General features: G+C 40.5%; 1 protein-coding gene across 6 annotated transcripts in view; it reads right to left on the reverse strand.

Moving 5' to 3' along the window:
- rap1gap2a (RAP1 GTPase activating protein 2a) overlaps nt 1-26,950 on the reverse strand; it is a 101,798-nt gene that overhangs the window by 29,692 nt on the left and 45,156 nt on the right. Inside the window, exon 1 of one of the 6 annotated variants that reach the window (XM_085479365.1) lies at nt 13,211-13,959. The exons of 4 other annotated variants lie outside the window; for them this stretch is intronic. In XM_085479365.1, coding sequence (XP_085335491.1) covers nt 13,211-13,338 — 128 coding nt within the window. In that variant the 5' untranslated portion in view covers nt 13,339-13,959. Of the gene's footprint in view, nt 1-13,210; nt 13,960-26,950 lie in introns of those variants that run through there. One more of the 6 variants, XM_085479368.1, reaches the window with a different exon arrangement.

Below are 26,950 nucleotides of genomic sequence, written 5' to 3' on the forward strand. Positions count from 1 at the left end.
GGATGCACGGCTTAGTCAGCTGTTTGCCATGAAGACTTCAGGCATCCCAGATATGCACGGATATGTGTAGAGGTCAGGAGAGAAGTAATTATGAGGCAACTGCAGCCCAAGTCACCGGCTGCTTCCTGCGGGAACATCATGCCTCGCCCTCTCTGTCTTACTGCGACATGAATAGATACAAATTTGGCAGCCGGCAGGAGATTAGACCGTCCAGCCAGACAACCTGAAACACTCTCATTATAAGATAAGATAGAACTTTATTAATACTTGGAAAGGCTGCCGTCACTCCAGCGCCATCTTGAAAAAAAAAAATCAATAAGAGGGGGAGACAGATAGCGAGAGGGGGGTGAAAGGAGGGGAGGAGGGAGCGGCATGTCTTGTATCCCAAAAAAAGAAACGCTGCTGCATTTCTAAATCAACAGATAAATTTGTTCAAAAATAATGGCTCCTTCATCTACAGAGTTGGTGCACTGGAGGGAGCAGCGGAAGTAAATAACCTTTTCATTTAGCCGTTCTGCTGATAGAGTACAAGAAAGTAAATGGATTCGGTGTTCGCGTGTGCCTCTATGTGTATGTGTGACACTCTCCAGACCCTGTTTTAAGAGCAAACACACACCTGAAGATGCACTCTGTCATTATCACCCTCACAACTTGTTTTTGTGACAGACTGGAACTCTCACCCAACGGCACTAAAATATTCAAACACACAAGCTGGAAGCTCTCTGGCTCTAAAGGAAAGACAGTTTGCTGTAAAAGTAGAGACAGTTGCCTTTGCATTTCATAGACTAAACCATAGTGACAGTTTACATACACCAGCCAATTTATTGGGTACACCTTGCTGGTATAGGGTTGGATCTGTTTGGCCTTCATAGGTGCCTTAACTCTTCATAGTGCTGGAAAGATTCTTTTGAGATCCATCCTTTATGCAAATCTCCCAGTCAACCACATCCCAAAGGTGATCTATTGAACTGAGATCTGGTGGCTCTGCGGGTTATTTTAGTAAAGAGAACTCATTGTAATGTTCAAGAAACCAGTTTGACATGATTTCAGCTTTGTGACATTGTGCATCATACTGTTGGAAGCAGCCATCAGATGATGGGTACACTGTGGTTATAAAAAGATGATCTGGTATGGTCATCAACAATATCCAGATAGGCTGTGGAATTTAAACAATGTTCAGTTAGTACTAACAGGTCCAAAGTGTGTCAGGTAAATATCCCTCACACAATCAGATCCACCACCAGCCTGAACCGGTCGTACAAAGAAGGATGGATCCATGCTTTCATGTTGTATATGCCAAATTCTGGCCCTACCATCTGAACATCCCAGCAGAAATTATGAGTCATTAGACCAAGCAATGTTTTATTATTATTCTCCAACTTTAATGTGTCTGTGCGAATTGTAGCCTTAGTTTTCTGTTCTTGGGTGACAGGAGTGGCACCGGGTGTGGCCTTCTGCAGCTGTAGGTTTGATACGTTGTACATTCAAAAAAGCTCTTCTGCGTACACTGGGTGTAACCATTATTTGAGTACAGTCAACAGTCTAGCCATTGTCCTCTGACCTCTGATATCAGCAAGGCACTTTCATTGCCCACTGGATATTTTCTCCTTTTAGATCATTTTGTGTAAACGATAGAGATGGTTTATGTGGATAGGGCATAAATTGTGATTCATCAAACCAGGTAACCCTTTTCTAATCTGCTGTTCTCCAACTTTCTTGAGCTCTTAGTGTAATTGTAGCCTCAGTTTTCTGCTCGTAGGTGACAGGAATGGCATCGCCATGGTCTTGTAAAGAGTAGCTATTTGATTTACTGTTGCCTTTGTATCAGTTTGAAGCAGACTATTTCTCTAACAAAGTTATTTGTCAGTTGCAGGTCTTTTGCCCACAACCGAGATGACAGACCTTGCCGACCGTACATACATTAATGTGCAGTTGAACAGGTTTATCTAACAAAGTGGTTGGTAACTATAATATACAACTTTTTTAAGCAAATATTTTGTTGTAGTTTTCACACATTAAAGAACAGGGTATATATGAAGTGGATGATAGAGAAAAAATGTCAACCTTGAAGTGAAATTAATCTGTAAGAGCTTTCAGCCATCTTCCATTTATACCACCTATGCTTTCAGAGATACTCTTTCAAAGCTTTTATCAAGCTATGGTCTTCATTCTCCAAGACTCTCCTTGGCTTCTGCTCATCTTTCTCCTTTTTAACTTGACTCTTTGGTTCTCTCTCCTAATTATTTCTGCATTTAACCCAAGCATCAGATTAAACACATGCCAGTGAAGGTCTTGCCCTCTCGAAGGCTGCTGACTCTCACCCTGGGAAATTATGATCGTCCTGTCAAGGAAAATTGTGTTTAATATGCCGCCATAAGTCTGCTACCCTGGAAAAAAAAAAACAACCAAAACGTCTTCTGACTGACTGTAACTGTGCCATTTAATATGCTGAAGCCAGAGGTAGTGACGAGAACTCTGACTTCTAAGATAAAAGATGTGCAATAAACCAGTGTGTCAGACACACAAGCACGCTTTGTTGCTCGACACGGAATTAACCATCTTAACACCAAAAGAAAACACTACACGCCAGTAAAAAGGTTACATATTGTAGCTTTAGCCTCTGAAATGTCAGTGTTGTTCTCTGGCTCACTGCACCGTTAGACATTTATGTGTATTTACCTCCCAGCAGCAGAGTGACACTGATAAAGGCCACGGGCTGAAACGCGTTTGCTTCTTTTTCTTCGGCCGTGCTTCGTGCAGTTAATTACACTTTGTTTGGATATCCCAGCAATGCTCATAGTCACCGGTCTGTGAGGTGATGACGTATTTTGTGAGTTCATTAGCCTGTGGCCATTCGATCCAGCAAACACCTGAATATCAGCACAATTTCAGTAAGAATATGTAATGCAAACTCCCTCGCTGAATGAAATGTCATTCCACATGGGTTCAGAGAAGGTGTCCTGTCAGTGCTCTTTGTAATTGCTTTTATTTTTGCAGCACTGGTACATCCCCTGGTGTTATCTAACGATGCATCCCTAGAAAGATTCACCTGTCTGTCTTTTATTCTTTTTAATTTTTGTCATTTTAATCACACTTCTGTCACATACATGTATCAGTGCATTCATCTGAGGCACAGGAAGTGCATTAATGAGACTTCTTTCTTTTTATTATTCAGATGATCTGCATGAGGTTTGTTATCAAAACTTTTGATTTAAGGAAGCAAGAGTTTTTTTAAAATTAATATTATGATTATTTGTTCTCTTGCACAGCACTGCATTGCAGTGAAAAACACAGGTACCTGGTATCAATCGCTATCAATGTCATATCAATCGAAATGCCTCAAATCCTGCCTTATCCTATTTATTTTGTGATGTGGGGGGGCACTTCCTCTTTATCATTGCCCAATCTCACCCAGTGTCACTGACTTGAGTAAAAAAAAAAACCTGAGTTAAGCATCTGTCGGATGACATTGAATATGTCTCTTCTCCGCTAACTCCACCACGTCAGAGTAGTTGATAACCACACCAGAGAAGAAAGGTCCTGGAGAAAAATGGAAAGATATGAAGACAGAGAGGCAGAGACGCAGAATGAATGAATACCAGACAGATCGCTGAAAGAGAGAAGGCCAAAGAGCGAGGTATGGAGAGCGAGAATAAATGAATCTGCAGACTAAAAATAGCTCTCTCAATCCCCTGTGCAGAGCTGGGTAAATAGGGCTGTCTTGGGTGGGTCCCTGGGTACTTGTTAGAGACAATAGCGTCTCATCCATTACACTCAAAGACAAGGTTGTCTGTCATACACACACAGTATATGTTCACACAATTTGTTCAAGCAATATGAAGCATATTGCTTTTTTCATTCACCCCAAAAAATCTCACACTAATGTATAATAATGGCAAAGTTTAGGTATACCTCCTTAGAGCTAATTAGTCTTTGTGTAGTGTCATTAGTTGAGCACAATGGTCCTAAACATTATTTTTAACAAAAATCAGCTTGTTGAATGCAACCCCTCCCAAAAAAACAGAAAGCCACTCAGCTGGTATTCACAAAGAAGAGTTAAACGCTGTTTAAAAAGGGGATTAATTTGCGGATAGCAAAGAAAAACACTGCGAGAAGGACGAATGGAAACACGAGTGAGTCAGTGAATAAAAGCGGAAATGTTAAACAGCGGGAGGAGGAGAGTTTGACAGCGAGCAGAGGGAAGGAGCTGCGGCAGAAGGAAAAACTTTGTAAGGTTGTCAAGAAAAGCAGCATGAGAGACTGTAGTTTTAAACAGTAACTGCACTTAATCTCTTAATGAGGATTTCTTTCTGTTAGCAAAAATGTTTAAAATCTCCCACTGGCTACGCTGAACACCTATAAGAAGTCTCAGATTTTCTTTTCTGCAAAGTCATAAAAAAAAAAAAAGAAAACAAAGAAATCTCACTGAACATTTTAAATGCATGACATCATTCGAACAACTTTAGCTAGGAAAATAAGGTTTCTCATTATAGGAGCAAAACTGAACATTTAAACAAACTGCAAACTTCATTTACTTTTACAAAACCCTATGAGCAGAACTGCAAGGAATGAATTTTAATGGTTCCAGTAGGTCTCACTGGAAGGAGAACCTTACATTAGTTTACAATACAAAGGACCTTGAGGTGACTGTGGTTATTTGGGGCTATATAAATGAAATGGAATTAAATTGAAAAATGGAATTGAGCTAAACACCTGGAGCTAGAAACCTGGAGCAAATGAATATTTTAAAGCCTAACTAAATTTGCAGAACATATACTTTAAACCTGTGTAACAAGAGTCTTTTGTGTATGTGCACAGAATAAAATGAAGTAATGTTAGGTTGAAAAAGACAGAAAATATAAGGTCAGATTGTTAGCCCTAATTTCCTTGTTCTTCAGTGCACTAAAAGAGCAAATGTTTCCATTAATTCTAAGGGGCTTTTACTTTTGTTTCAAGTCTATTTTCATAGAACAATAAATTCATCAAGTTGTAGAAAAAAAGATGGTTAATACTGAGAGTTAGCTTGACTAGTTAGCTACCCTCACCATCTGTTACACGTGTTAGGACCCTACTGGACCACATTTTGGCTTTAGAACTGTGCTACGTTTTCATGACACAGATTCAACAAGCTGCTGGAAACATTCCTCACAGAGTGGGATCCATACTGATATGACAGCATCAGGCAGTTATTGCAGATTTTATGGCTGCAAATACATTATGTAAATCTCAGGTTCCTACACAACCAATGGTGCTCCACTGGATTAAGATCTGGCGACAGTGTAGGCCAGGGGTGCCCAATCCCGGTCCTCGAGAGCTACCGTCCTGCAGCTTTTAGATGCATCCTTGTTCCCACACACCCGAATCAAATGAATGGCTTTTTATCAGCCCTTTGCCAAACATGATGGCATGCTGAAGAGGTAATCAAACCATTTGATTCAGCTGTGTTGGAGTAGGGATGCATCTAAAAGCTGCAGGATAGTAGCTCTTGAGGACTGGGATTGGGCAGCCCTGGTGTAGGCAATCACAACATGCAGGCACCTGAATGTTGTGATTGCCAAATTCTGACCTTACTGTCCAAATCTTGCAGCATAAATTTGCAATTATCAGACCAGGTAATATTTTTCAAATTTGCTTTCGTCCAACTTTGTTGAGCTCCTACAGTAACTGTAACCTCAATTTCCTGTTCTTAGCTGACAGGAGTCCCATCCACTGTGGTCTTCTGCTGCTGTAGCTCGTCTGCTTCGAGGTTCAGCATGTTATTATGCAGAGATTCAGAAAAGATGCTCTTCTGCATACCTTAGTTGTAATGAGTGGTTATCTCAATTGCTGTTTCCCCCCTATGAGTATGGAGCGGGCCATTCTCCTCTGAACACGTCTATATACTTAAATAGACTGAGTTGCTGCCCCGTGATTGGCTGATCAGGTATGGGTTTATCTAGAAAAGTAGTCAGGGAGTGTAAGGGCTAATAGTAGCTGCCATGTAGAAATTTCAGTGAGCAAAATTGGTAACTGTCTAAATGGGCTACCTGCTCTTGTGTATCCTTCTCTGAAAATGTTTTTGTTTTTTCAAAAACTACATTTTTTGTTTTTTTAAGGGAGTAATCCTACTTTATTATTGTATACTTTATAAGTGTTGCACAAAAAGAGGAAGCTTGCCAGGTGGAGCAACAGGAAATACAGGAGTTTTGGAAACATTTAATGTGACCTTTAGGTGTAAAAAATCCTTCTGCGTCATCTGGTTTTTGAGATGTCTTGTGTTTTGTGTAGGGGTATCTCTAATTTTCTTCTTCTGGCTTACTGGTTTGCAAACTGGGTTTTCACTGGGAAACCAGGAAGGTTTTTCATGATGTTTGTAATCTGTTACCAACTGATAGCATGATTTATTTTGCTCTATCATAAAAATCTTCAACCACCACATGGCCCTGCAGGACACAGCTAGACTTGATGAGACAATACAGGATGCTTGTTAAACAGCAACATAGCCATTTTAAAGTGTATCATGCTCTTCAAAGAGACACAGCTCTTAAGTTAGTTTTTGCTGTCCATATCAAGGACCCTCAAACAGAAGGATCCCGGCCACTCAGCAGTGTTTGATGAGATTTTCTCTTAAGGGACAACAAGTGTTGAGATACTTCAAATCAAATTAAACCTTCTGAGTCCAAAGGGAAATACAAGGGTTTAATACACCGAAACAAGTCGTACATCTGGGATAATCACAGAAAACTGCAAGACCATAACAAATTATTAAAAACAGTGGCGATGGCAACAGAAGCAACGGCAATAAAACCATTTTAAAACACAAATCTGGCACATGTGAAACCTCCTAGACTTAGAGGTCAGGAGGTAAATGTATATGAAAATGTTTAAAATGTTCGTGCTCATCCTGAAAATGACACCCCTACCCCCTCCCAGCTTCTCTCGAGAATGAATCTGAAGGAAAGACTTTCATGGTTAATTTATGGACCTACTTGTTCTAAGTGTCCTTGACTGACCCTACCTACTGCCTTTTATTATGCTAAAAAACAGTCTGGTCTTGGCTGTCCCTGTAAAGAAGTACACGTCAAACCGTTGAAGGATAAAAGAATGAAGGGTTGCTGTTTGAGAAACCTTGGTGATCTTAAAACAATTCCTTCCAACACCAAGGCCTAAGTATAGTGACTGTTTCAGCTGCTTCGCAGAAGACAGCTGAGTGGAATCAGTACTCGTGTCCTTACTTTCTGCAAGATTGGACAGAATGTAGAACTTGTTGCGCCACGACACAAAATCCTCCTCCACAGGCCGGCAATCTTATTCCACCCAGTCCTTGTGGGCTGACTAATAACCGACTCATCAGCACATTTTGTTGTGTGTCTGTCCTCATCATTCCTGTGACAGTTGTTATTATAAATAATATATGTAAGGTGAGAAAAACCTTGTGAGGATCTGTAAAGAGACTGGATTTTTGAGGGAGAGTGTTTCCAGCCACTCTGATATGCTGGCTGAATCAACAGTTTAAACTAGAAGGAATCTGAGATGCAGATGAAGGTTTATGAGGAATGATAAGACTAGAGTAATGATTGACTAGGCTTTTATTGTTGAATTTCTCTCAGTTGTTTAAGACCCTGTGCAGATTAGATGGTTACCCATACCTGTTGTTTAAGGAGCTTACCAGCCTGACATTTTGACATGAGAACGATCCAACTGGGGCTGAATTGTCATTTTTAATAATTGTGTTGGAATCAATGTGCATGTATTACCCTTTTCGTAGACAAAGGAGTAGCCTGACATTTTGAGAAGTATGCGTATTTGCTTTCTTGTTTAGAATCAGATGAAAATATTAATAGTACAATATAACTTTGTGCAGAAGACTAAACAGGAAACTGCAGCTTTTTGGCATAACTTTCCAAGGGAGGTGGAAACAAACAGGAAACCACGAGCTTGGCATCAAAATCTACCAAAAACAACATTAATTCTCACATATTAAAAACTGTATATTACTAATGTACATAAAATCAAAGGCAACCCTCTAACTTCTCTGGATTTTAAGGGAAAGGATCAGTTGACAAAGAGCGAGCGAGTGAATTCGACAAAGTCGAAAGCTGACGGCAGCTCGCGGCCCTTGCTGTCGAGGTAGGGCTTCATGTGTGACAGACAGTAGTCTGCCTGCTCTTTAGTCAGGTTCTGGTAGAGCTCCTCTTTAGTGACGTAGGGTTTGTTTTCAGCGCTGAGGGCTCGGAAGGTGCTCTCGATCACCTCACTAGACTTGACGTTCTCAGCGAATTCACAGCAAATTCAAAAATGTTAAATGTTTTGGTGTTAGCAGACTTCACGCAAAAGTAGAGTTAATTTTACTCAAAGTAGAGTCAGACTATTTTAATGTAACTCTGAAAATAATATTAGTTAAAATCAAGTGTTAAAAATTAGTGTTTCGATATCAACTCTGGAGGTGTTACAATGGAAATGTTAACTCTTGACCCCCTAAAGGGGTTATGACACTTATAGTGTAAATTCACAGGCTCCGCCCCCAGCATCACAGGTTCCAACCAAAGCTGAAGCAAAGCCATTTCAGAGCATGTTGCTCTCCAGAGTTGTTTGCCACACTTGGTAAGTCATTTTTTTCTGAGATTGTTTTAGTCATTATTATTAGCTTTTTACTTCTGTGGCTCCTTTGAGTTGAGACAAAAGTGTGTAAGGCATTAGCCACGTTGCTCGGAGATAGCATCTGTTTTAGCTCGCTGGAATTTATTGTTTGCGGGCAAATACTATAGCCTTAAAAAAAAGCTTGCATATGAATATTCAGTCCAATTTTTTGCTAACTCAAATACACCTAAAACAATTTTTAGTCTGTGAACTGTTGGCATAAAATTATGGCGCTACATGAAGCCTGAAAACTATCTAGCAAACGGCAGTAGCAGATGTGCTGACTGGGTTCTAGGCTAACATTTAGATCCCTTCAGAGTTTTGAGCATATGATTTAGGTAAAAATTAAAAAGACAGGTTTTAAATTTATTTCGGCATTAACTATTGTCTGTGTTCTTCAGTTGTTTAAGAGAGCACCATTTTAACAAACGTGTTCTGGGTAGAATATTGTGTTTAAATATGGGCAATGGATTCGTATCTAGGATTGTATTTTGGGAAAATACTTTACACAAGTTAGGCTCAAAATTATTCTTTTTTTTACAGTGTTGCAATTGTTTACCAGACTATTTGTGCAATTAATTACTGCATAACTCATTTAATTTTTGAATTTCCACCTGCTTGCAGAGGTGGAATATGGGGGAGTGCAGGAGTATGTTAAAGTTAAACAAAGTGATGAATGGAGGACGTGCATATTGTATTGCCGTTATTTGCTTTGACCAGCTTACCTACGTCAGACCCTTTGATAAACAATATTCTAATGAAAGCGAGAGCATGTACATTGTTCCATATTGTTACATGTTTTAGAAAATGTTTTGAAATTGTGGTGCACAGTTCAAAAATAAATGTTTTTCAGAAAAACATTGCCTCTTTTTAATAAATGTTTGTTTCCCAAGGAATTTCTAAAAGTTCAGAAAAGTAAAAATTACAATTTTTAGAATGATTAGAAAATAACTCATATATAGTTAAAATAAAATACTCTATCAGAGTTGATATATAAACTCTTAACACTTAGTGTTAATAAGTGTTACATTGTCAGCTTTAGACAGATTTAGTATTTAACACTAAATCAGAGTTAACACTCCAAAAAGAGTTAAATTAACACGCTCTGGTGTGGACCCATGTAGACACTTTAATAGTGTTGAAATCAAATCTGACAGTGTTAATTTGCTGTTACTGTTAGTGTAGTACAGTATGTCAAAATCAATGATACCTGTACACTATATAAACAACACATTACACATTACTCCTATAGGAACTGCTTGGCCATGCAAATCCATACATGAAGCTCCTGGTACACAGTTCTTCTGCTGATGTTAATGCCAGAGAAAGTTTGGAGCTCTGCAGTTAGTCAATCAGCAGAGCGTTGCAGACTTTTAGGCACTCGGTGAACCTGCAGTGTAACTTTACATGTTCTGGCATTTCATGACAGAGTTGCTGTTGTTCCCAGACGTCACCTTTGTAATAATACTAAGAGTATTATTAGATATGTATGTAAGCATATTTAAGTATATTTCTGAAAACCACTTTTAATCACTTCCAGTTGATTGTGGAATATGTAGAGTAGGAGGAAAGACATTTCATGAAAATACTTATTTGTAAAAGCAGGCCACATAGCTAAGAGTGTGATTTTACACACCTGTGGCAGTGGGACTACAAACGCTTGAATTGAAAGATTAAGAGGTGTGGCCCAATACATTTGACCATACATGAAGATTTTTCCCACAGTAATAATGATTTTACAGGTAACAACTTTTAAGAGACTTGCTTTAATTTACTTACAGATGAAAATAAAACAGATTTGCCAGATAAAGTGCTAATAAAGAAGCACAAATGACAGGAAGATGCTAAGGTTACTGTGATGAGTCAGGCTAACCTTGTAAACTGAAATATGCAAGAGAATTTTTAACATCCTTGAAAGATTTGAATAGTAGATGCAAAATAAAGTTTTCCTTTGCACCTTTAGAAAACCCCAAGAGAAAAATATCTGCAGGAAAGACATACTTGTAGTTATAGACAGTAGTAATTATTGATTATCAGTGAATAAGTTATACACAGTGAACCTCTGCATGCATTTTTAATCATCAGAAAAAGCATTTTGAGTAAATATATCAACATATAGACAGGCACAGTGTATATATTTTCAATTGTGTTAGAGGGGGCAACACAGTTTGAACAGGAAGCCGCATACTGTGATTATGGATTAGGCCTAAATAAGCACTCTAGCATCACGCATGATGCTGTTGCTCATACTAACACAGACACACAGACACATACGAACAGACTGGAGCACTGGGGAAATTTCACCAAAACTGCACATCAGTTTGTATTATAAGTGTTTTCAATAGCTTGAATGATGCATATGAGGGTTCACTGGGACGGACAGTGCGTACACAAACATGTACACACAAATACAAAGCAGGTGTGCAGCTAGAGATAAATGAGCTGTAAAGGACATTAATGTATCGCCAGTAAAATAAATATTCAAATACAAGCAGCAGAACTCGTGCTGTTCAGCTTAATGGGGACCAAGTACAGAGAATGACTCTATAAGAGCAGAAATAAAGAAATGCTTTGGAGACAGGCATAGAGCACAAGCTCTTTTCATATGTGTTGTATTAATGAAAATTAGAAAACTGGATCAAATATATATATGTACTTTTAATTCTTTGCTGAAGAGTGAAGCAGTGTAAATGTAAAAAAATCCCCAATAAGTTACTCTTTTCCAGCAGCCTAAGCAATCTCACCTATTATTATGTAGTTAGAAATGTTCAGCTCTAATAACAGTAATCAGTCACCTTTTTTATATTTTCACTTTTCCTTGTATTAATAGTTAGAACATCCTTGCTTTAAGGCCACTGAAATTACAATGGCTCAAGTACAGCTGAGAGAAATAGTAGTATGAGAAGTCTGAATGGATGCAATCATGCACGTAATAACCAACACTTGGAATAAGACACCTTAAAAATTGTTGGCAATTGTGCCTAGATCATTATGTGACACAGTCAAAGTAATGGAAGTACTAGCAGTGGGACTGTGTTGTGGCTTGCGGCTATTTCCACTGTCCAGATATGGTTTTACTGTTTTCATTTGGCTAAAGGGCAAAAGAAAAACCCAACACAGAATCAAAATCATAAATCATTTTGGAAGCACATGAGAAATGTGCAAAAACAAATGAAAACAAAAGTGTATTTGTGCGCTTGCCTGTGTATATCTGTGTAACAGTGCAGGCAATCATTACTCCAGGCATGGCTGGACTGATCAATGAAAGATCCCTTGGGGCAAAAATATAACTGTTGGAGTCATTGTGTATAGGAACCCCACCACTTATCATATCATTATTAGATAATAGTCTAGATAACATTACAATTTCTGTGTCCAGGATTTCTGAGGCCAGATTTGCATTTTTGCTAATCCAGTCTTGCTGCTCAGAGTTAATTTTATACTTAATGTTAAACTAAATTACAGTGAGTGAGAGAGAGCGGGAGAGAGAGGTCACATAAACTTTTGAAGCATTTGCAGAGTACAGTCTATTTTAATACAGCCTATTTTGGGCCAGACCATTACAACAAAATAGCAAAGTGCATCTTGTGCTGCATATCTGATCTTTACACACACACACACACACACACACACACATACACACACACACACACACACACCTTGCACCAAGACAATATTGAACAGGCGAACTCCAATCTCCAGCCATCTCTTCAGATTCCAGTTAAACTGCGGGAGCACGGCTGCTGATGTTAGCTCCCCTCTGCCGGGGTGGGGGCGGTCTCGACCCAGACAACCTCAAACACTTTTTGTTAGCAGGTGGAACATTTTCAGGGGTCTTATTGACTGCACTCAACCGAGGTAGTGTTAGCAGTAAGATGATCAGTCTTCAACACAGCATGTGGGGAAACCCCCTCCACACACATGGGGATGCTTTTGGATGGGCATTTTTTTAAGGAAGCAGGGTTTCAAAAGCCTTTCTTAAAGGAAAGCATGAAATTGTGGTGCAGCTTACCTACTGAACTCCTCAGCCTGTCAGCCTAAAAATGTGTGCCTATGCTGCCCCCATGCTAAAGCATTGAGACAGATATATAACAGACATCAACAAGTGCCCACTAATGCTTGTGTGTGTACAGCAGTAACTCCTAAGGTCTGGATATAGAGAGTCTTTCTATATCCAGACCTCAACCTCCTTTTGTCCATGTTCCTCTCCCTTTGCAGGGAAGCTTTTATTCTCGGAGCCCCTCTTGAAAAGCACTCCAAGCACACCTCCGTTCACCTAAACTCCTCACAACCTTTCTCTCTCCTTCCCGTCATTCAAACTGACCCAGATACAAGCGTGAGCACAGTCAACAAGACGCTAAAAACACACTCACACACAAGGACACACTTGACAAAATGAACCTATAATAAAACTGCACTCAACCATACAGAGCTCAAAGTGCCCTGTGGCTCTGGAATAACAAAGACATTACAGACTTAATAAAGTTTTCCCACACAAACCCAGCTTGACACTGCACTGCGGACTGCCCGCCTGTCCACAGAATTACCTACCCAGCACGCCACCCTTGCTTAATGTACAAACTTCACCCACCCTTCGCTTTCCTCTCTCTCCCGCTCCTTCTCCTTGACTTTGCGAGACTTGTGAAGAAGTCCGATGAGGATCACGGCGGCCCGGATGCCAGCTTTTTTGTTGTGAAGCCGTCCTCCGGTCTGAGACATGCCGGACGTTTCTGGTGGTGCCAGCAGGGGTTCGGGTGATAGCTGGTCCAAGGTCAGGCTGCCTTCAGGCTTCCTGGCGTGCAGGACCTGCTTGGTGGTGGCTTTGCGGGGATCCAGTTTGATCAATGGATGCGACAGCCTCTTCTGTATGATGTCCGGCTTGCGGACAGAAGGTGAGTCTCCAAAATGAGAACCTGTTTGAATTCTGGCCTCTGTCTCTGCAGTGAGACCTTCTGCTGGGAGTCTGGACCAGTAATCCCAAAGTTAAAGAATCTGGCAGCCTGTCAAGTCTGATGAAACCTCAGCTGTTCTTCTTCAGCAAATGTTTTTTTGTAATCCCAAAGGTCCAGAGTGGCACTGCCGGACTCCAGCTCAAGGTGAACTCCTATCTGCATTCCCTGCTCCTGCAGTGAATCTGTACATCACAGCTCCATAGCAGACTGTGGTCGCTGGTGATAGGATGAAGACTTGCAGGCTCACGGACACGCTCACTGTAGCACCGCATCTCCCCGTCTGCCTACCTCTACCTTCCCACCTCTCCCTTCTTTCTCTAACGTGCTCTTCTTCTTCTCCTTCTCTGTCTGCTGCTCCTCTGCTCCCTCCTTCCTGTCATCCAGGCCCCACCTTCCACAATCTGATAGGCTGGGGAACACAAGGTACCGCCTTCTCTCCTTTTCCTCCTCCTCCTCCACTGTATTCCTCTCTCTATCGCTCCCTGTCCTTGTTTCTACCTTGTTAATAATTTTATATCAATCTTCCTGACCTTGTCCTATTTTGTGCTTGATTTTATGATTTCCTTTCTAGACACAGGCATGTACTCCCACAGCCACCCACCCACCCCTGAGTACACACTCAGTCACTAACTCTTTGTCTCAGTGTGAAATCTCAATTCAAACAGCCTTATCATCCTATTGCCTGCTGTGCTGTTGCCAAGGGCATCCAAATTGAAATGTAGTCTCAAGAAAATGAAGGGGAGATTCATTGAGACCTCATGAAAGAAAAAAAGGGCAATTTTAAGAAATTCTACATGCTTTTTTCCCCTTGCACTCATGTGGAAATACATAACACATATTTTTCACACTGCATTTCTTGTTCTTTTCCTCCAGTTAAGCTTTTCTGCTATCTATTTTCTCCAATACACCTCTTGGAGAACTAAAAAACTGCACGCTCGCCTGCCATCCTTCCAGTGAACACTTACTCCGCTGTTCTCCCCGGCTTTAGCCAGAACCAGTTCCCTCTCAGTTGTCTCACTTCAGTAAACACCACCAAATCAGTCATCTTCCCAGAATATATCGATCCAAAATGTTCCCTTTCCATCTTTGGCCACCTGTTCTTCTTCCTCTATGAACTAACCAGCTGACTGACAGCGAGTGAGTGAATGTTTGAGTAGCTGCATCACTTTCAGTAGCTTATTAATTCCTTTTCAAAAGGACGTTTTTACCTGTTTTACTTCCTTAAACTTTGCCGGTTAATCGCTCTCCCTTTAGTTCCATCATTCATGACTGTGTTTAGACACAAATCTAAAAGCAGAGACGTGAAAGCAGGAGTATTTTAAGTTGAAGTGAAACAACAAATATAAGGAAATAATGAGGTAATTACGTTTTCTGTTTTCATTCCTCAAAACAAATACTGTGGGCTTAATGGCACAGTCACGTGTTCACACAGCAGCGTAGATAAAACTTTGTAGACAGACAAGGACGTAGGCACACAAGCCGCAGCCTGATGCAGCAGAAAAACAATTCATACTGCACATCTGCTGCAGCATGTCTGGGTCAGAGTGGCGATAATATTAAAAAGATGAATGTTGTTGTGTAGCTGAAATAGACTGTCCCAGGCTCCTCTTACACAAAGGCAATTAGAGAAATGCAAGAAACAAAGAAGAAAAAAGCAAAGAGGTTTGAGCAGATAAGATGCTTCAGTAATTGTTTGACATCAGCCAGGGAATAGCAGCAATAAACACGGCAGTTAAACTGAAGCCCTCCCCTCAGCCCCTTTTCTCTTCATACATTGCTTTTCCTGTGTGTGTGTGTGTTTGTGAGAGGGAGATCAGTGCCATAGCAACCAGACAGCTGCCAGAGGACCTGCCCGAGGACCCCTGAGGCTGCAGCCTCCCCACCCCTTCACACCCATCCGAGGAAAGACCGGGTAGATTTGATTTGATTTGAGTTAAGGTCATTTCAGAAATTTGCTGCCAAAAACCGTAGTTCAGCGCTTTTGATTGACACAATCTGCGATCATGACTCCAATGCACAAAGACACCTGAGGATTTTCCCAGCTCCCATGTGGTGCCGCACAAACAAGCCCACACCTCAACCGGACTGTCAAACATCCCCGAGAGACACACTGTTAAAAACACATGCGGTACATGCGCACATACATGTAGGCGCTCGGCCTTTTCCCTATTGTGCGTCATCAAGAAGAGGAAATGAGACACCTGTATCTATTCACTTACAAACACACACACCCGCTATCGCACCCTTTCAGCCCCATTTTCTTCCTTTTGTCGAGCACACACGCCCTCATCCACAGGTGCGACATTGTTCCCGAGCCATACGCTGAGGTATAACTGCCATTCTCTGAGCGTGAGGGTGGATAGTTTGTGTTTTAACTCTGTGTTTCCAGCAGCAACTCATTATGACGTTAATTGTTTTTGATTTTCCTTTTACTATTCCGAATGGTATGTGTTTCTTGCAAGGCAATAACCACGATCATCACAGTTTGGAAAATAATTTTGTTGAGTATCTTTTTTTGTTTGTTTGTTTTGTTTTGTTTAAAGAGGCAACCAGCCGTTGCTGAAAGCCAATAGCTACTGTACAACTTCCTGAATGGCCATTTGAGACTTGCATTAAAATCAAGTGCCTCCCCACTAGCTCCAATGCTAGAATGCTCCTTTTTACAGCAGAGATAAAGATGGTTACACCCTTTTTAAAAATGTATATATAAATATATATACGTAAACGTGACTTAAAACTTGCACTCTATCTGAATGCCACCAGGTGGCGATAGCTATGGCGGCAAAAAGAGTTGCTGTTCAAAAGAAGTCTTGATCTTGATCTCTCTCACACATACCTTATTACAGTGGTTCCCTAACTTTTTTTGCTAGGCCCCCCTTTGTTTCGCCCCCCACCACCTAAACAGCCCCCCAGTTTATTTCAGACCTCAATCATTTAGTAAACAATTAAGCAGATACAAGTACATTGCAATAAATTACAGGTAGTAATAAAATACACTACTAACTCTTTTACGCTACGTGCACACCTACATGGGTATTTTTGAAAACGCAGCTGTTTCTATGCGTTTGGGCCTTTTGTCCACATGTAAACGGAGTTTTGAATCACCGGAAACTCCTTTTTTGCATTTACGTGTGGACAAAGAATACAGAGTTCATCAAAGGTTTGTGCCGTTTTTATGTCACACTGTGCGCCACGTTATTGTTTACATGAGATGAATTGCAGAATGGCAGATAGAGACAAAATACTGTTAATCTGACTATCTTCAGGTTTTACATGCTTACATACACGGACGCAGCTACTGTCCCTCCATTTACAAAGGCAGAGGCGTCACGGTGTGATTATTTTACGTGTAGTTGTTTTTTTCATGTAATAATATTCAACATTGCTGTCAATACATTTAAAAAAAATGCTTCTCTGTGCAAAATGGGTTCAAAGACATAAACAACTGTGGGATACTGTTTGTCCGTGATTTGAACCGAGTGAACAAATTGTGGCAGGATCAGCCTGATATTATTTGCATCCCACTGTGGGCGACCATGGAACAGGGGGTTGGGAAGCGCATCTGTAACGGGAAGGTCACCGGTTCGATCCCCGGCCTCTCTGTCCTGGTCGTTGTGTCCTTGGGCAAGACACTTTACCCTACTGCCTACTGGTGTTGGCCAGAGGGGCCGATGGCGCAATATGGCAACCTCGCTTCTGTCAGTCCGCCCCAGAGCAGCTGTGGCTACAACTGTAGCTTGCCTCCACCAGTGTGTGAATGAATAGTGGAATTATATTTAAAATAGTGGAAGCGCTTTGGGTGCCTTGAAAAGCGCTATATAAATCTAATCCATTATTATTACTGTAACTTTACTGTATAAAGAGCTAACGTCTCCAAAATGTTCAAAATCAAGAATGTGGGATACTGTTTGTCAGTGACTTGGAGAGCCCAGCACGTGCTCTTGATGCAGGGAAAACCAATTATGCAGGGGAGACCTACCTTGGCACTTGTGCAGGTGAAGTCAAAGGGAAGATGCTTCACCATATTTTCTAGTATTTGGCTTGGAAGGAAGTTGGTTTGGAAACATATTTGGCAATGCTTCATCTCCTGCTTTGCGTTTGTGTGGCAGCCCTGTCAATAACCTGGCCATTATGCTAGCAGCGTTCTTTTTTTTCTTTTCATACCGCGCCCCCCCCCTGCAATGGCTTTGCACCCCCCCTATGGGGCGGGCCCCACACTTTGGGAACCTCTGCCTTATGGCTTCATGGACTCAGTCACTGACTGTGAGTCACACTGAATAAAAAAAAATATTAAGTCTGTTTTGTAAATCGTTGTCATACCATGTTCAAAAACAGAGGATTATCTGTGGCACAATGTTGTCAATCATAAGTCATTAGCCAATGAGTATGCGGTTTCAGTCAGACCCGCCCCTCCATTCCACATTCAGTTCTTGGCAAACGAGATGGGAGAAATGCTCTTCTTGTCACAGTAGCCTATCTTTTATACTTACATTATCTGTATACACTGACAGTATATACAGTTTACATATCTTTCATGGGCAGTTCATTCAGTTAACCGTTTCTGTATCAAACCTAATGTGTTTTGCTCCTTCTCCCCACAATAAATGAAATTCTTATTCCCTTTTAGGGGCACAAGAAAATTGTCATAAAATCAACAAATTTTAATTTTGGATGTAAAACAGAAGCCTTGTTGGGGCTCTGCAATGAAACAACATGATGGTTTTGAAACAGCACAAGAAAATCAATGTAAACATCTACATGTAAAGTTACAAACCCTTGCTCTGGGTGTTTGCTTACTACACACCCAGAAACTTGCACACATGCTTGCGTGCGTCTCTTAATGGTGCCAGGCAGTCTTTCCTGTCACTTCACAGCTCCTCAAGTGTCCCACAGACAAACAGATGCCAGTCCAGCAACGTCATCTCACTTTGCTGCTCATTCTATTGCAGGACACACACACATACAAACACACACTCAACTCTAAAATGCCTTTTGTAATAAACAAAACTATACCGTGGCAGCTCGTCTAATAGGCTGCACCCACAAGGCCAAACACACACGTACACACACTTAAAACAAAATGCTTGACCCAACTAGAAGGTTACTGCAGAAAATGACCTTCACAGCTGCTGAGTAACTAGTTTATCCACACACACCAACACACACACACACACACACACACACACACACACACACACACACACACACACAGATGTTGTTTTCTCCCTCTACTTTCCTTTTCAGTTAAATCCCCTGTTCCAACACGCTCTGTTCCACACCATATTGGTATATCACTTTTTGCTGTCCATATCATGCATGTCATGCATGAAATAGTATCTTGGCAGATTCATCTCCACCATGTAGTGACTCCTGCCTGTCTGGGCCAGGCAGAGGTGTCTGCTGTTTATGAAGAAACGCCGGAGCTGAAATGGAAATGCCAAACGTGCCATAAATAAGAGCTTAACTCTGGGATGTCTGTCACGTTGTCATATAAGTGAAATGAGTAAATCCAGAGAAACGCCATGACTCACTATCTTTAAGGTCATCCACAACCTCATGTAGAGAAAATATGGAGAATTTATTTGATGGGATTTTAAAAAAAGATGCCAGCTCTGATTATGCTGCGTATTTCAGAGATAAGTGGATAGATCCAGGTTCTGCAACGACTGTCAAACCCTTTCACAAAACAAAGCAGGGTGTTGAGCATTTATATATAGTAGTTAAGGCTTTTTAAGCTGCTTTGATTGCTATTGAATGTGTCTTTGTATTGCCAAGCATCACCATAATTCCCACAAAAGCCGAGAGCTGAGGCATGTTTTCACTTCTGTCCGTTTCCCAATCAAACTTTTGTGAAACTTGGCGGAAAGGCAAAGCGCGGAGACAAAATAAAGGGTTGGCCTTGCTGAAAGGAACTCTTCTTTTAATGTGGTGGTGTCGTTTTACTGACGCTCAGATTCGCTGTAATGAAATTAAACAAAGATTTTTTTCAGTCTGAGCCCGTGTCTGCTTGGGTTTCTTCCATGTGCCCTGGTTTCTTTCCACAGCCCAAAGACAGGTTAATTGGTGACTCTCTATATATACACATACTAATGACCTGTCCAAAATGTGTTCCCTGCTTTCTGACCTGTGTCAGCTGGGACTGGCTCCAGCCCCCTATTAGGGTAAGTGGGCACAGCTAATGGATGCATCTGCTCTGCATGTATTGTCTGGTTTCATTTATCAACTGCTTGATCTAATTTTTCTGTCCTACAATTTCCTCTTTTTTTTAATTTTTAAATTTTATTTTAGTGCCCCCAAATTTTCACTGAGTCCGTTTTCATGCAGGAGGTGCTGGTGGTCTGAAGCCTGCTCCCCCCATTTTTGTCACTGTTTAGGGGACTTCTCGCCTTAGCAACAGCACCGCTTCTCTTCCTGTAGCTCTCATCTCTTCAGTATCTATCACACTATCACTCTCTCTCTCACTTTCCCTCTTGTTGGTGTTATTTTCCATTAACCCTTTTTTTTCTTCCTTTTTTTCCTTCCACACAAATCCCTCTTTCCCCTCCCCCTTCCCTCACTCCCATTTCTTTTACTGAACTATCCTGCACAGTAAACTTTAATCGATTATAATATTACAGTTACCAACTCTAATAAAGAAATATTTGGAGAATTCAAGAATTGAAATCTATTTAAACCTTTAAACTGATAACACTGCACACATACGCACACACACACGCACACACACACACTTCTTAAAAAGCACATTCAATTTTACAGTAAATAATTAAAATGTGGTCATTGCAGCAGGATAAATGATCACTGGTGATGTTCACTTTAGATAATGAGTAATCTGTAACCGATTTCCTGCATCATCTCAGAATCTAAGCCTCTCATTCATGGCTTTTAGTCACTGCCATTTAGTCTCACTTCATATCACACCTTCCTTTTATCTCCTCTCTGCGTGTGTGCGCTCCCTCATGATAATGCTTTCCACAATTCAGTATTTGGACCAAAGATTTTTTTTTTTATATCAAAGAACTAGAGTGCACTATTATTATGGTGACATATGCTGATGGAAACAGAACTGTGCACACAAGTTACGGACATGACATAACATTTGAATACAAATAGATGAACACAAATCTTAAAGCGGGCTTTTTTCTTATTAGACGACAGGACAGCATCAGCAAAATATTTTGTTTGTTCATTCCCCCCTGGAGAAATTGTACTGAGGGCAGCATAAGGGTAAACTGTTGCCTCACAGCAAGAAGAAGTGAAGATCTGAAAGCACTGGGCAGCTGGGGCCCTCTCTGTGTGCAGTTTTCATATTTTTCCTTTGCTTGAATGGGTTCCATCCAGCATGCATTTTAGCTTAATTGCTGACTTTAAACTGGCTTTAGGTGTGAATTTGAGTGTGATTGGTTGTTTCTCTGTTTTAGCCCTGCAATAGACTGGCAACAGGTTCAGGGTGTAGCCCATCTCTGACTCAGTGACATCTAGGGTATGCTCCAGAGAGGTCTAATGCACTACAACTTAAGAAAATACCAGCAACAAAAAAACTGCAAAAGCACACAAAACACAAGCAAAATGAAAAAGAAAAAACACAACAACCCCCAATTAAAATAATCAGAGGATTCTTCAATGTTGTGAGAGAGAAAAAGATGCTAGGTAATGTGTGTTTTGTTGTGTGCTCTTGGAAGCTTTTTCTAATTGCAGTGTATTTGAATGCCCATTGTACTCCAGCTGCCCGTGCACCTTATTGAATAATAAATTAATAAAAAGGATGGAGGACAAAATCATTCCACTTAGCTTCGCTGCGTGAAACATGGCTGAATCCCTGGTGTCATTTCACTGGTGACAACTGTTAACATTGTATCAAGATTATTACAAGAGAGGAATTAAATTAATTTATATTTGTTCTTTTAAATAACAAAAACTAATATTGTTAGTACACGGCTGTGAACAGACATCCACAGTGACGTCTTCTCCACAGACCAGCATTACAGAGCCTGTTTTTTTAAAGTTGTTTATGATTTAAAACATCTACTTCTGTTCCACGTGCAACTTAATGCATTGGACTGTTACAAGTTCCCTTTCTGGCCACAATGTCAGCCCTTCAACAAACTCAAGAATGCCATCACTCAATGTAAAAGCAGGTACGTCAGTAGGATAAAGTATTTGACCCAGACATATGAGGTCACAAGTTTGAAGCACCACTGATGTGTGTGAGGTTTTTTTTTTCATCTTTTCATTATTTTTAGCAAAAAACTTAAAAATATGACTTTAATGAATAATGAGAAAGTAGAAAACAATACATTATCTTGTGAGAAAGTGTAATGAGGGCATTTGAGATGTAACAGTTTTCAACTATGGCTAGACATGGAGAAAAGACCACCAGCTGGTGGTTATTTAACATCAAAATGCTTATTGGGACTCAATATTCTTTTCGTTCTTGTCTTCCAAACACCACCTGCTTTCACTCTATACCAACCAACAGTGCCCGACCCCACTGTTGGTCTGGCGAAGAGAAGCTAAAATAGTTTTAAAGGGACTGAAACAACACCCAGTATACAATAAATAGGGGTGGGTATTGATAAGATTTTCACAATTCCGATTCCATTTTCGATTCTGTTTAACGATTCGATTCTTTATTGATTCCCTTCTTGATTCTTTTTAAAAAAGGAGAACACTAAGGTCGATTAGCTTAGAACTTTGTTTTATATCTTCTCTTTGAACAAGATAGAAATTTAGGAGTAACATGGCCTTACAAACCCAACAGTGAGATCTTAAGAGATCCAGCCTACGGCTCTTCAATGGGGTGTCACAGGGTCCCCAGGGAAAAAAAATTGTAAATGTAAAATAATAAAATAAATATTCTTCTGTAGCAATAACAAAGTATATAAATTATAAATTATTCAGTAGCAATTACACAAGAATATCCAGTAATGTCCCTACCTACAATTAAACACATTCACTTACCGAAAATTGGGGGCATCTGCTGTGGCAAATAGGTGCAAGCCTTTGACCACAAACTTAGTCACTGCTCGGTGACATTCGTCTATCCTGGCCTGAAAGGAGGCGCTACCGGTAGACTGCAGCGAGAACTGCCAGCATCTGAGCCAGCCAGACTCTGTCTGTCTCTCTCATCATGGTCACCTAAATGCACAGTAATGGCAGGTTTTGTAATAAGGCAGATCGCGCTAACATAATATGCACTGTTAGTTGATTATTTACCTGCCGCATTAACGGGAGAGGACGTGCAAACGTTACCGCTGCTGCTGGGTTGAGATTCACGAGTCCGGAGCGGAATTAAAAACACGACATTCATTTAAGGTTATCACGTGTTTTGTGAGCAAATGCTTTTGCATATTCGTAGTGTTTCCTCCCTTAAATGAAATATCTACTTTGCAAGTATTGCAAGTTGCCCTGTTGTCATCCGTTCTCGTAAAGTATAATCAAACTTTTGAGCGTCTGAGCCACCGTGTTTCCTACCAGGTAAATGACGCTCCGCAACGGAATGTTTGCAAAAATGGCAAACAATTCCAAGAAATTGAAACACTGGGAACCGGTTCTCAACAAGAACCGGTTTTCGATACCCATCCCTAACAATAAATGAAGATTATTTTTAGCTGACCTCAATAGGTCCACTTGATTTGTGAAGGTGTTTCCAATAAACGTGCTCACAAAACAGTCAACTGATTTATAGAATTAGATTCCTCATTCTGTTCTGCTCACATATCATTTCTCACTGACACCGGGGTGCTTGCCGTCAGGTCATTGTCATCCTCTTGTATTTACTAAACAGCTAAAATTAGAAGCTCTAGTGTGGACTCTCAGTGTGAACTCACTGGAATGAAATTCTTAGTATTGCGATATCCTGACATTCAAACTGTCAACAAATCTCTTTAAATGACAAAATCTAACAATGACTAAATCTTAGTAACAAAAGTGCCCATTCAGTCAAGCCTATTTTTATCCCATTCTTCAGCTCCATTGTTGTCATAATCCGTTACACATGAATGAAGCACACCACAGCTATGTTCCATTATTATGATAAACACACACACTGTGCTGCTGCTGTAAAGATTTACTAAAGCTTAAATATGCATTAGTACTGCACTAAACATAGTCCTTAATGAAAACACTTTTTATTCTATTTGATTAAAGTTTACTGAAAAGAACACCATGCATAACTGCTCATGACCTGTGCAGTCGGTTTGCAATCGAGTGGTCATGAATGTGCAACACCCTCACCCTTGCTTGGCTAACAATATCTCAGGATGCATGAGACGAGCCTTCTTGTTTGCAATATTCCCCAATTATTTTAATGTATCTAATAAAATAGCAATATTTGGTGTCCTCCCATATGGAAAAGATATATAAATCTTATAAAGTTTGTATCTGTCTTGTGTGAAACTTGTATGAAAAGCATACAAGAGTGAAAACAGATATAAGATCCCTTGAAAAATTATATAAATTAAACTTATATGTTTTGGATACTTATTAAAACAATATATGAAAGTGACCACTTTCATGAGTAAATCATATAAGCCTTATATGATTCACTATATGAAGTAGGCAAAATCTGATGCAAGTGTTTTATACGTTTTTTCTATTTTTTTTCCATATGGGCTTGTATGGATAAAATATTGCCACACAAAATGTTGAGAAACTTAAATCTGGGGAGCCTTCAAGCCACAGAACAGGAAAAAAAAAAAAGGAGACAGCAAGCTGACAGAGACGTTGTGTTTCTCTCAGCACGCTTGCCTTGCTCTGTCCGGTTAATTTGCTCCTTTTGTCTTGGGTTTCTGTTAATAAAATCTAAGTGTCTCTGGGTGGCTTTCGTATTTGTCTGGCAGCTGTAGCCTCTCATGCAAACTACCCATTTCCTCTGCAGGCAACATAAAATGAATCATCAACTGCTGATAAAGGATTTTCCCAGACCAGTTTGACAGCTGTTTCTAAACGTGAAAGCTTCATGAATCACTGTTGTGTCATATCAGCTACACAGCAGCGAAATAAACCACAGAACGTGTTGGATTATTACTTTAAGATAAGTTTACTACAGCCTGCTGTCTGTACTTCGCAGACAACGGAGCAGAGATGAGTTATTACTTCACACAGGGAGGGAAAATGCTGTTATCAAACACATAAATTAACAGTGTCACGCACAGACACAGACAGACGCAACCAAACGTGCACCCGCATACAGTGCTATACATGGCGTTAAGCAATGCAGAAAGCTCGAGTGGTTAATGCGACTTAAACTGGCAAATGGAAAGACAAAGGAAAACAAGTGTCTTTTATAATGGGACACAAAACAGAAAATGTATGAAAGAGGCAATAAACTCCAACTCGGTGCTGGTGTTTACGACACTACAAGAAGAAATGAGAATTTTAACTAGACTATTATAAGTGAACTGAGCACTTATCATGTTTTCAAACTTTGTAATATGTATATATAACAGAAAATTATATATGCAGGTTAATGAAATAGGCTGTATAAGATGGGCGTGGTCCTCTGTGCCGCCACTGCCGATCACGAACACACTTTTTCCCTTTTTTATTAGGGCCCAAATAACACAGGGGTTTCAGACCGTCTTCGTTTATGTTCTGTCCAACCCTGATCAGATCAGTTGGTTGTTGTGTTCGTGGAGTTTTCATACGCCAGCAGTGACGCATCGCCCGTCACTTTGATTTATTCTTTGTTTCTCTCAGTAATGAAGAGTTATTTGTCCTAACATCTGGATAGCTCTTCAGCAGACCTTTGGTGCCCAGGTGCATACACGCACTCTGCATTTCAAGTGCTGTTCAAAGTGCACTTAACGCATGCATTAAAAGCTGTTTGGATGAAACAGTAGAACACAAGCCGACTGACGGGAGCACGCATGGCAGCATGATGACTGTATCGCTCCACAAGCACATCATCATGTCACACAACCACACTGTACAGTCGCTACTGTGATTACCCTGCCCCTAGCTGACTCAGGCATGTGCAACTCTTACACGCTGCTATCACTGTACATGCCATTATCGGCTTAACACTCACCAAGAGTTCCAGCACGCACAATCTGTTTATGTTACTAAATCTATAACTGCTAATGTCAACTGATGATTTTTTTATTTTTGCGTTTTTGTTTTTAATTCCCAATTTAAGTTCAGATATTTAGAATGAATTATAGGGGCTTGGAAGCTTCACCAGAAGAATTTAAAAATTAACTTATCAAAAAAGTGTTAAAATGCTGCAAGTTCTATTCAGAGAGGAAGTGATTTGATTATCGCTTTGTGAAGATCTCAAGGAAAAGCTTTGACTCCCATGCCTTTTAAGCAGTCTCCTTGCCTTTGAATCTCTTCAAAGACAAGAACTTCTGTTGTTCACAAAGGTGTTTTACATCCCACACAGATGTCTGCGCAGCAGTGGAAGGTGATAGACTGGAACCAAAATATGATGTTCATAAAAAGCCAGGGCCAAGTTTTATCCTTGTAGGTCTATTTCACCTTCTCTGCCCACAATTAACAGTATTTATGCCTTCTTCTCTTCCAGTCTTCTCTTCCTTTGCTCTGTTGTCTCGTTTCTTCACGTCTCAGTGGGCTATATTAATACTCTGGCACAATTTCAGGGCGCACAGTATGAACCTGCTGACAGCTTCAACTGAATGAACCACAGTCTGCTCCCTAAAATACCATTACTAAGGGTTATCATTCTGTTTTGTCTTTTTTTTTTCCTTTGACCTCCACGCTTAGAAATGATGTGCCCCAGTGACGCATAAACCTCTTCATAGAGCCTGCCTCATTTTTGTGAGGCAGGCTCTATGCCTCTATGCCATCTCTCATGCACAACAATGCATGAGAGATGGTGGAGAGCCAGCACGTGTGTGCTTCTTTGTGTGTGTGTGTGCACGTGTATTTGCAACTAGCCCACAGAGCTGGGGGCCTTGCTGAGTTGACCAAATAAGACACCATGTGTTTGTCACGGGGCGACAGATGGAGAAGGAGGAGAAAAGAGGGAGAGAGAAGGTGGAGATAGAAAGTCTACTGTATGATGGTCAGCGCGTGCAAACACACACACACACACACACACACACACACACACACACACACACACACACACACACACACACACACACACACACAAACCTCTAAAAACGGCAGAGAGAATATGAGATCATTGCTGTTAGCTGTTTTTACACTGTACAAGTTGTTGCTTTATATGTCTGTACCAGACCGAGGCCAGTCAAACACCCATAGCCGCAAAATGATGCAAATATCTAATTATATTGCTTTAAAAAATGTAAAACCTTGGAGCATTACATTTTATGCTTCAATCAAGTGCTTTGCATCCTGTCTAACTGTGGAAGAACTGCATTTTATCCCAACTGGAGTTGGTGTAGCCATCTCGC

This window comes from Copadichromis virginalis, linkage group LG14 (assembly GCF_057382275.1).
Source record: "Copadichromis virginalis isolate Kocher_CV1m ecotype Utaka linkage group LG14, C_Virginalis_male_GT1.1, whole genome shotgun sequence".
Taxonomy (NCBI): Eukaryota; Metazoa; Chordata; class Actinopteri; order Cichliformes; family Cichlidae; genus Copadichromis; species Copadichromis virginalis.